Source organism: Miscanthus floridulus, chromosome 18, assembly GCF_019320115.1.
Source record: "Miscanthus floridulus cultivar M001 chromosome 18, ASM1932011v1, whole genome shotgun sequence".
Lineage (NCBI taxonomy): Eukaryota > Viridiplantae > Streptophyta > Magnoliopsida > Poales > Poaceae > Miscanthus > Miscanthus floridulus.
The window spans coordinates 42,722,007-42,733,468 of NC_089597.1; the positions used below are offsets into that span (position 1 = coordinate 42,722,007).

The following is an 11,462-nucleotide window of genomic DNA, read 5'->3' on the forward strand; positions in this document are numbered from 1 at the left end:
AAACCCACCTAACTAGAACTAAATTGTAAAAAAAACCCTTTGTGGTCTCTGTAGAACAACAAGTAGGTAAATGGTATAAAGGTCTTTGCATAGCAACAGTACTATCTATTACTTCTAGGATCTGAACAGCACATGACTAATTTTAAACCAGCTAACTATTAGCCAACTAACAACTAGTTTTATTCCTAGTCCAGACTAACAACTAGTATTAGTCCACCCAAACATACCCTTATTTACGAACATAACCTGAGTGTCTTTATTTAGAGAGCTAAAACTTAGGTTGTGTTTGGTTTGAATTCTAAAAAATGTTTGTGCAACTAAAAAGCATAACACCCACTAGATGAATAATTTGAAGCCTTTTTAGAAGCCACTGCTTTTCACGCAATACAAGCAAACGTCTTAGACCATGTTGTTAGCTTTCTGTTTCTAAACGAGTGAAAATAAAGAGATGTTTTCTAGCTGTTTTAAGTGAGATAGAGAGGGAACGATTTCATTGTTGTTTCAACTAACATCTTACCCGTCTTTCTACATGGTATAGATGACAATATTTTTTTTTTACAAATATAGCTCATAGTAGCTTTTTTACTGTTCACAGCTAAATCAAACAGTATTTTAAAATTTTTAGTAAAATATTATAAGGAGGTTTTGGTGTTCATCGGACAAGCTCCCTCTAGTTCGCATGACTGTTTTTTTTAGCGACACTGTGATTGCACATTTGTACACACCTCCCTACGGCAAAATCCGCATCGTTGGCAGCAAATCCGCCTGCCCGGGAGAGTAGGAACCGGATAGGAGGCTCTAGGACCATCGTAAAAAAAGAGCAGAGCGAGGCACGCGACGCGACAAAAAGCCACAGGTCCGGGACCTCGCACAGATGACTGCAGAAGGAGGCCTCGGTCCCGTAACCGCGTGTCTGTCCACCGGTGTGTGTGCTCGCACAAAGCCGCTCCTCTCCTCTCCTCCGGCGCTGCTCCCCGACCGAGAAAGAGGCCAAGAACCCGCTCGTCGAGCCGCGCCGCGTCGACCGCCGAAGCAAGCGTGGCAACTGGCAAACGAGTGAGATCCCAGTCCGCATCGCGCGGCCGCAGGCTGGCCCCGGCCGACCCAACGGCACGCACCCACCCACCTACCCAGTACACCCATCCTCGCGCAGGCGCATCGCCGCCCGACCGCGACTCCTCTTCTCTTCTCCGCCACGGCAGGGCAAAGAGGCTGACCGAGCGAGCCCCGCCGGCCCCGCGACACGCGACGGCGCCTATTCGCCCGCTCGCGGTCGGTCGGTCCGTGGCGTGGACCTGAAGCAGCCTCCTCACAGTCACAGGCTCCCTCCCTCTCACACCGCCTCCGACTTCTCTTCTCCTGCGCTCTCCTGTCCTGCCTTCACCTGACTTGTTCGTCGCTCGCTCCCGGTCTCGGTGGCTTCCTCAGGAGGCCTTGCTGCTCGCTAGCTCCGTCGCTCAGGCGGCGCCTGCGCCAGCGGGGTTAGGCAGGACTCAGGAGTGCCCCGCCGAGCGCGCGCGAGGCTCTTCGGAGCGGCCCAGCGGCCGGGCGGCGGCGGAGGATTCCTGGTGAGTGATTCTGTCATTGGGCTTGTGCTTTGCGGGCTTGGAGCTACACATTGCGAGATGGGGGGCGGTCGTGTGGAGGAGGATGACGCTGTCGTGTGGCGATTTCCCTCCGAAATTTGGGGTTCGCGTGCTCCGTGCTCATGTGCTTTGCCGCCTGCTTGCTTCATTTCTGATTTCGCGTGTTGGCGTGCGCCAGATTTCGTTGGGACTCTGGTGATCTGCGTCCCCATTTCTAAAGGTGCAAGAGTATCTGAGTGATGCTCTTTCATTTTTTTTTTTAAAAAATCTTCGAAAAGAAAATTGTCGGTGCGGTTTATGCGGTGACGCTAGATTCGCGCTGTCTATTTTATGACCTTTTTGTTCGAAGTAAAAAAAATTACTATGCTGCTCGTTTTTTTCCCTCCTCTTACAAATATTTTGTAATTGGAAATTTTTGGTTATTAGTAGCCGCGATCCCGCCTTAGGATTTCGTGATAGTTTTGCTACTCTTGATTTTTTTTCCCAAACAGTTTATCTGTTGTTTCTTGATGTGATTCGTAGCCAACCCTAACTCTTCCCCATTTAAAGCGAGAATTGGATTCGGCATGTATTGCCACAAGAGTTAGTGACGTTTGTTCTTAGTCGAATTGAAGTGCATGATTGCTGAGTGATGAGTCCCTAGCCGTGGGGTTTGAGAGTTCGTCATTAGTTACAGATCGTGATATGCACAAAAGCAAGTATGCGTATAGGAGTATGTGACTGGAGCCTAACCTTTTGCCTTGTATACCCGAATTAATGCTTTTATGCAACCAACATCTCAAATGTGCAGTGTGAGAAAACATTAGGATAAAGTTGATTCTTGTCTGCTGTTTTCTTCTGGTTGTTAGGGCACTCCAACCTGACTCAAGCTTCGTTGGTACGCTTCCTTGTGGTTATAAAAGCTTTCTGGATACACCTGGGAATGTTTGGTTACGTTGAGGGAGTTGTTGAATACACCACATGAGGGTGACAGTTCAGCAGGAATTTGTTCAACTTTTCTGATTGGATGGTTTGGTTCTTAATTTATGTGATTCTTTAGATTGAAGATATAGTGAATGCAAACTCCGGACCAACTTGTCACAAGGTTTTGAGTGATGAAGAAATGGCATGGCGGCTTTGTCATTGTATCTTTGTTCGTCATCTTGGTGTTAAGATATGTGATATTGGATAGCCCACTTGCAGACAAATCGCTTCAGTATGTTTTCCAGCAAAACAGGACGGCAGAATTACATTGGTTAGATGTTCCAAACCCACCTGCAATCCAGAATCCACAGAATTCTTCTGAAGTAATATCAACCAGACTCTTGGCATCCAACCTTTCCATTACCAGAAATCTCTCTGATAGAGAACTTCAATCTTTACATTCTTGGAATCATTTGAGACACCTATTATCTCATGCCCACATTCTACCAGATGGAGTAGAGGCAATCAAGGAAGCTGGAGTTGCATGGAGGGAACTCAATACAGCCCTTGCATATGACGATTCAGTTGTTTCTGTTAATAGCAGCATTCAGCAGAAGGACAAAGGAAAGCAATGCCCTTATTCTATCCGAAGGATGAATGCCACAAGATTAGGGGATAGGTTTGCTTTAAAACTTCCCTGTGGATTGATTCAGGGCTCTTCAATAACTATTATTGGCACTCCTGGTGGTCTTCTGGGCAATTTTAAGATAGAGTTAACTGGAGCTGCAGTTCCTGGTGAACCAGACCCTCCAATTGTCCTTCATTATAATGTCCGCCTTCTTGGTGATAAACTCACAGAAGATCCTGTAATAGTCCAAAATACATGGACAATAGCTGATGATTGGGGTTCTGAAAACCGTTGCCCATCTCCTGATTCAGATGCTAAGGACAGTGCAAAAGGTACTTTTCTTTCAGTGGTCCATATCTTATGCAGGCCATGCAAGAACCATGATATTTTGAGTAAATCTTTCTGTAATCTGGCTACTTTATCCACTTGTTAAAGTATTGAAGCTAGCCATGCACATACAAAATATAATGAAAAACTTTTTCAGTTGATGTTGCTGACATATATCTCCATAACTATGCAGTTTACTAAGACAATGGAGCTGAAATGTGTTGATTGATCTAGATATGCATTTTGTTTGTTTTTATTTCTTATATGCTGTTAAACAAAATGATATGTCTTGGCGACAATCTTCTTCATAGGGTTGACATCGGTTCTTTGCTTTCTCTTGTTTCACAGTGGATGATCTAGAAAAATGTAGTAGCATGGTAGGTGAGGACCAGAAAGAAATCCTTCCCTCTAGGTTGCGTTCAAATGTTTCGACCATGACAGCTGCAAGGAAGAAGAAAGCGGAACCTAGAAAGTATTTTCCATTCAGACAGGGATATCTTGCTGTAACAATTCTTCGTATTGGAGCACATGGGATACATATGACTGTAGATGGCAAACATATCACTTCATTTGCATTCCGAGAGGTAAGTCTTGCATAAGTATAAATAACCCATCATTCCTTTGCATCCTACAGCAATTTATAGGCAAAATGATTTCCCCCTATGTGCTAAAGTATTTGTCATTTCATACATGCTAACATGAAACTATTTTCTTTAGTTATGCACTCTTTTTAGTGATATCACAGTATGTTATGTGCTGCTTTATTTTATTGTTATATTTACACTTTATATATTGATCTCTCCAGGATTTGGAACCAGGGTTTGTTGGTGAAGTAAGAATTGCAGGAGATATTAAATTGCTATCTGTGATAGCAAGTGGCCTGCCTACAACAGAGGACTTCGAGCATGTCACCGACTTAGAAACATTGAAGGCTCCACCTGTGCCCATGAATAAATCTGTTGATCTTTTCATTGGAGTCTTCTCTACAGCTAATAATTTCAAACGCCGAATGGCAGTTCGCAGAACTTGGATGCAGTATGATGATGTGCGCTCAGGAAAAGTTGCAGTTCGTTTCTTTGTTGGCCTGGTAAGAATAAAACTTTGAAAGTGGACAGCTATATTATGGTAATTTGACAATATAGTTGCTTTGGCTTTTAGTTTTTAGTATGGTTCTATGCTTAGAAGTATGTACAAGATAAATTATGATGTAGAAGGACAATAGCATACTAGAAGGCAGCGCTCATCTTAATTGATCCTAAACAATATGTCGAGTGCACTATTGTGGTCAATCGGATACAAATTATGCATGCAACTACCACTCCATTGAGGGTATTTCTGTCTCTGTTGATTGATTTCTCTACATAACTGCTTGCAATTGCAACCTATCACACCATTTTTTTTGTTTATCAATACTATTGTTTGAACAGCCATTAAACATAATGGTTTTACCAGTCACTTTTCTATATGTTATAATTTTCTACCCTTACTAGTTTGAATTAAATCTCAATTTAGAGTCTATACTCATCTGGCCCTACCTTCCATTGTTAGCACAAAAATGAGGTGGTCAATGAGGAACTCTGGAATGAAGCGCGAACATATGGAGACATCCAGTTGATGCCATTTGTGGATTACTATAGCCTGGTTCTTTGGAAGACCATAGCGATCTGCATCTATGGGGTATATCTGATTTATTGCATTATTTTTTATTTTATTTAGACGGCACTTGATATTATGTTTGCATTTTCTAAGCAAGTGTTCTTTGCAGACAAATGTCCTGTCAGCCAAGTATGTGATGAAAACTGATGACGATGCTTTTGTTCGAGTAGATGAAATACTTTCTTCCCTCGACCGAACCAATATCAGCCATGGACTGTTGTATGGTCGTGTCAATTCTGATTCCCAGCCTCATCGAGATCCATATAGCAAGTGGTACATAACCCCTGAGGTAACTTGTGTTATATTATATATACTTGAGTAAAATACACCAATTGTCCTTAAACATGCTCTGTGGTGTCCTAAACTCTTAAATTGCACATATGGGTCCCTAAAATTGCTAAATGTGCTACTTGAGGTCCAAATCACTCCAATCAGCACAAGCTTAGTCTATGTAGCATATCAAATGGTACATGGTAATTTTATATGCACAATACATGGTAGTGACAATGGCCATGAGCATGTAGTAGAGAACGGGGATATCTAAGACTTCATGCAAGAGTGCCACTGCCACATACGTAATTACATGTTGATTAGGGTGATTTGGACCTCACGTGACACTTAAACAAGATTATGAACCTAGATGTAGATTTTAAGAGTTTGTCTACCTAAATGACACCCCAGTACAAGTTTGAGGACCGCAAATGCTATATGTTTATATCAAGAGATTCTGCAAAATATCATTTCTATATATGATAAGGCTCTTCCTCTAGACCATTGCTCTGCTATGTGTTTTCTCTAATGTTCTATAAATGGTGGATTGAGACATTGCGTAAATGCTCACTTAATCAGCTCAAGTTTTGTATAAAAACAGCATTAGGAGGTTAGGGGCTCCTGCATGCATGTATGAGAAACATATAAAAGCTGGTTAAGCACCTGCATACTGTTGTAGTGTTGCAGCACTAACTAGTGGTTGGTTGTCACTCTGCTTATTAGCATATTGGTTTTTAAGCATATTTTGCTGCCTTATTTTCAATAATTTAGTTCTGGTTTTACCATTTTGTGCGGCGGATCAAGTGTGGTAACTGTAACTAATGTTTTGCTTGAATTAGGAATGGCCTGAGGAGAGTTATCCTCCATGGGCGCATGGACCAGGATATATTGTTTCAAAGGACATAGCTAAAGAAGTTTACAGGAAACACAAGAGTGGGGATTTAAAGGTACTGCCAAACTTCTGTGGAAATTTATTTTCGTGCTGTTATATGGAGTAATTGGAACGGTTTAGTTGCTTCAGTTTGGATAGCATTAAAGGCAATAAATATGACAAATACTGTGATGTATGATCTACTCAGTATCTTAAAAATAGACGCAACCTTAGTTGCTGCTGGTTTCTAGCCGCTGTGGTCATGGTATTTCAAATTCTTTCTATACTGAATAGGATATTATCATCATCACTCTTACAGATGTTCAAGCTGGAGGATGTCGCGATGGGAATATGGATCAATGAGATGAAGAAGGATGGCTTGGATGTCAAGTATGAGAATGATGGGAGGATCTTGGTTGAAGGATGCGAGGATGGGTATGTGGTTGCTCACTACCAAGAACCAAGGGATATGATGTGCCTCTGGGATAAGGTTCAGAAAACAAAACGAGGAACATGTTGCAAAGAATAACAGAAATAATGCGAATGGTGCTTTATGTTATGGTGGTTGCTGTTAGCCGTTGCTTGAATAGACACCGTCACGCTAAAACGTTCTTGATATATACAGCCCCGCCTAAGAGGATTCTTGCAGAACTGGAAGGGAAACAAAGTTTTGGATATCTTCTAAGTTTGTTTCGTCCGCAGTTTGAAGAGTTTCAAGTCAAACTTGGGGATATGCATTGTAGACAGAATGTAGGTCACATCTGTTTTGGCGTAGGTAGGAGGGTACTGCTTTGCTTACTTTGTGGCTTGTAAAATACTCCCTAGTATCTTGCTAGAATGTAGGATACAGCGGCGGCAGTTTACGTTAGGATAGATAGATTGAGCCAGTCTTACCATTCTTTTGAAAGGAATGCATTTTGCATCCGGTGTAAAGCTATTTGGTGGCCATTCTCTTGTATAATCCATTCAATGTTCACTCCACGCCTGATTTCCCCCCCCCCCCCCCCCCCCCCCGTCCCCTTCTGACTCATTCTGAAGTAATTTCAAATCATTACTGATTAAGATAGGATCACATCACATCCAAGTTTTTACAGGTGCTAAGAAAACATGAAGCATAAAATGATCCAAGACACCGTTTGATCACAGATTCACAGGTACGGAAGAAAGTTACACTGCCATACTCTCTGTTCTGGTCTCTGCTGTTTCTACGCAGCCAAGCAACCGATGCCGTAGCGGGTGTTTGGGAACACCAGGAAGAGGCCGCTGCACACGGCGCCCACCATGAGCGGGAAGCTCTCCATCACCTCGTCCATCTCCTTGCGGTGGCCGGTGACGAGGCACCCGGAGACCCGGTAGTCCGCGAGCGCGACGGCCGCGAAGACCAGCACCGACATCACGGCGTGCACGACGTCGACGAAGGCGAGCCGGTACCTCTCCTCCCTGGGCACCTCGACGCCGTCGAGCCCGGTCCTGAACAGCGACAGGCCCCGCGGCGTGACGAAGCCGTAGTACACCTTCCCGTCCGGCGCGCGGAAGCTGTCGGTGAAGTGGAAGAGGAAGCAGGAGGCGGCGCAGAGCGCGAGGAGCGCCCTGAGCATCGCGACGCTGACCGCCGAGCAGGTGCCGTCGCCCGAGGCGGCCGGGAGGAGCATCTCGAAGGTCAGCAGCGTGCCCGTGGGGAGGAAGTTGGCCAGCATGGACGTCTTGGAGAGCGTGCTCTGGACGCCCCTCGCCACCGCGCGGCGCTTCCTCCCCGCGCCCGCCGGCGGCGAGCCGCCGCGCACCTCGACGGACACCGCACCGGCCGCGGCGACGTTGCTGCGGTCCATGGGTCCGTTCTTGGTGAGAGAACTTACGTGGAAGTGGAACTGTTTTCGCGACGTTCCCAGAGACTGGAAAAAGCAAGCGGTTGGTTTGCTGCTCGGCTGTTCATGGGCGCGTTCTTACTTATGTAGATGTACGTACGGCGCGCGCGTAGTTGGCGAACGTTGGGCAGTGCTTGAGTTCAAATGACGTGCAAACTGCTGGTACGCATAACTGTTCCCTCCGGCTCTGAATCCCTTCAAATCAAACTTCCAAATGCGTGATGAGTGCGTGCCGCGTGCGTCTACTGGCGAGATTGCCTGGCCGAGACCAACAATCGCTGCGTCTCTCTCGCCCAACTGCCCGAGCCGTGCGAGGTCATCCCACGTACTCCCAAACTACGCCCACCGTCCGCGGGCTAGAACGAATGTGTCTTTCAGCCATACAGGGCCACATCTGTTTCATCATTGGTCCCAAAACCACCGCTCCAGCAAGCCCAGACTGATCATGGAATCTATAATAATCTCTATATATTAGAGTTCATACCCAACTCTAAAGCTGAGCTTGTTAGTTGATCTCCACCGATAGGCCCAGGCCCTTGTCTCTGCTCCCTGATCGGGGGAGCCCAACCCTAATACGGTTGGTGGGCCTCTGTCGCACAGCACATATAAAAGATAAGGTGGGGATCAGGGCTCGTGCCACGATGTTCAACGGAGCCGTCGCCATCCCACCCACAGAAAACCTAAACCGATCAAAGTAGCGCTGCTGGCGACGGGAAGCCCATCCACCACACCGCCGTTTCCTCTACAGGGTCACCACGGTCTTCACCAGTGCCACTGGACTTCATCTCCACCGCGCTGGAGGCCTACTACACCGCGGCACCGACGTCCGTGAGGCTACAGTCAAGGTGTGCAGAGGAACCCGAAGCAGAGGTCTACCCGGTTCTACGGTTACACAGAGAGGTACTCATTCGATTCTAACATTGGTACCAGAGCCAGGTTGCCACCGTGTAACCCTAACCCTAACCGGGTAAAAGCAAAGAAAAAGAGAAGAAGAGAAAGAGAGACCGGGGTGGCGGACGTCACTGTCTACCGGTAACCACCGCCACCGCGCGGGGAAAAGATGCCGCACCGCCGTTCTCACCGGCACACGGCAAGAACAGAACAGATCCAGTTCGGATCTAAGGAAAGAAGAACAGAAAGGTTACCCAAGCCTAACCCTAACTGGGTGAAGAGGAAGGGCCCTCGGCTCACAAAGCCGAACCCTAACCGTGGGGAAGGAACAAACCTCGCCGTGCGTCGGGATGGCCCTTCCCGGCGCGGGAGAAGAAGGGCCGAGCTGGGGGGCAGCTGCTCACCGGGCTCGGCCAAGGGGGCGCCACGGCCAGACCGCTCGACGGCGGCGTGCTCACCCGTTGGGGAGCACGCGTGCCGGCGAGGGGGCCGGCGATGGCACCATGGATCGCCCGCTCCACCGCCTTCGAGTCGCTCTCGGTTGCGCTCGCCTCGCTGCTGTGTGAGGAGAGAAGAGAGAGAGCGAAGAGAGAGAAAGGAAAGAACCGAATGGCCGGAGAAGACTTTTATTCGGCCAAAACGAACGGATGGACGTCGGATGAGATCTGACAGCGATGGAAGCACGGGCCGCATCGTGGCCCAGGTGGGCGCGTGGGCGCACGGAGCTTTGCCGGCCTAGGCCCAGGTTGCGGCCTGGGTGCAGCTTGCGCGCGCGGTGAGGTGGGTCGGGCCGACTTTTGCTGGTTTTGGGCTGAGAGAGGCAGAATGAGCCCGTATTTTCTTTTTCTTTTTCCTGGAAAATTGAAAATGCAAATTGGCTCAAAAAATAGAGAAACAAAAAGGGTAATTTTTCCCTGTGGGTAAAATTTAAGAAATTGAGTCAGAGTTTTTCCGCTGCTAAAGAAAAAGTATATTCTCCAGTTATATTGAACCAACGTGATATTTAATTGGAGAAAAAGAGAGTTTTCCATAGCTAAAGAAAAAGTATATTCTCCAGTTATATTGAACCAATGTGATTTTTAATTGGAGAAAAAGAAAATTTTTCCGCTGCTAAAGAAAATATTTATTCTCCAGTTATTTGAACCAATATGACATTTAATTGGAGAAAAAGAGTTTTGACATGATTATGATGTTGTTATTTTATGACTAACATTGTTAATAACAATATCATAATTTTAATGATTTATGCATTAATTCTACTTCTGCCCAACGGTGATGTGGAATTAGTGTATAAGAACAGTTGTAAAATCTTAATGATTTATGCATTAATTCTATTTCTGCCCAACGATGATGTAGAATTAGTGTAAGAACAATTGTGAATTTTAATGATTTTATACATTAATTCTATTTCTGTCCAACGGTGATGTAGAATTAGTGTATACGAACAGTTGTATGTTTTGGTTTTGACCAACGTTGGAATCAAGGCATGCAAATGGTGTTATTTTTATGTTAAGAAAAGGTTTGACCTGGTTTTCATCTTGGATGAGGTGGACTGGGTAGTCACCTTACCGTGTCCCACTAAGTATGTGGTACCGGCGAGGGAGACAAAAGAGAATGATGCCGATTAGTCAACTATAGAGGGGGATTTTGAATCCTGAAAGATATCTTATGCCCTTGAGCATAGGAAGTGTGTCACTGCCAACAAGAAATGTTTGGCTGTGATAAAGAACACGTTGAGCCTGCAATTGTGGACTCAATCCCAGAGTGTGATATGGTCACCGAGTACCTCGATAGAATAAAGAGTCAGTTCACTGACTCTTCAAAGATATATGCTACCCAGCTGATAAAGCAGCTGTTGACGGAGAGTTACTCTAGAAATGATGGCATAAGAGAGCTCAAGACGCATCGTCGAAATTATGGCACTGTCGTTTAGGCCATATTTCAAGGGGGAGAATAGAAAGACAAGTTAAGAATGATATTCTTCCTCCATTAGATCTCTCAGATTTAAAACAATGCAGATAATGCATAAAAGGAAAATATATAAAGAAAAGTAAGAAAGATGACAAACGAAGCGCAGGAATTTTATAGATTATTCACACAGACATCTGTGGTCAGTTTTCTGTAAAGAGTGTGGATGGTAATGATTCGTTCATAACATTCATAGATAATTACTCCCGTTATGTCTACATTTATCCAATCAAAGAAACAACAGAAGCATTGGATAAATGTTAAATGTAGATATTTAAGGCAAAAGTTGAAATCCAACGCAATTTAAAGATAAAGATAGTTAGGTCTGACCGTGGGGGGAGTACTACGGTCGGCATACCCCATATGGCCAAGTTCCTGACCTTATGCAGGGTTCTTACAGGAGAATGGCAAAGTAGCCCAGTATTCTATACCGGGCGAACCTTAGTAGAATAGAGTAGCTGAAAGACGTAATCGTATAATGAATGGATATGGTGCGC

At 45.4% G+C, this 11,462-nt stretch overlaps 2 protein-coding genes across 4 annotated transcripts; one reads left to right on the plus strand and one right to left on the minus strand.

The window, feature by feature from the left end:
- The first annotated feature begins 1,100 nt into the window (after nt 1-1,100).
- Nucleotides 1,101-7,229, plus strand: LOC136520233 (beta-1,3-galactosyltransferase GALT1-like). Of its 3 annotated transcripts, XM_066513682.1 has the most exons (9): nt 1,101-1,568; nt 2,435-2,463; nt 2,626-3,449; nt 3,793-4,028; nt 4,250-4,531; nt 4,993-5,121; nt 5,210-5,389; nt 6,210-6,317; nt 6,561-7,229. In XM_066513682.1, exons 3-9 carry the CDS (start codon nt 2,681-2,683, stop codon nt 6,768-6,770), a joined length of 1,914 nt encoding a protein of 637 aa, XP_066369779.1. In that variant the 5' UTR covers nt 1,101-1,568; nt 2,435-2,463; nt 2,626-2,680; the 3' UTR covers nt 6,771-7,229. The 3 variants fall into 3 exon arrangements, with proteins under 3 accessions (XP_066369779.1, XP_066369778.1, XP_066369780.1); XM_066513681.1 differs by having other exon boundaries at nt 2,435-3,449; XM_066513683.1 differs by lacking the exon at nt 2,435-2,463.
- Nucleotides 7,230-7,284: 55 nt separating this feature from the next.
- Nucleotides 7,285-8,165, minus strand: LOC136524865 (protein DMP8-like). The gene has a single exon (XM_066518111.1). It carries the CDS (start codon nt 8,068-8,070, stop codon nt 7,447-7,449), a length of 624 nt encoding a protein of 207 aa, XP_066374208.1. The 5' UTR covers nt 8,071-8,165; the 3' UTR covers nt 7,285-7,446.
- Between the last annotated feature and the right edge of the window lie 3,297 nt (nt 8,166-11,462).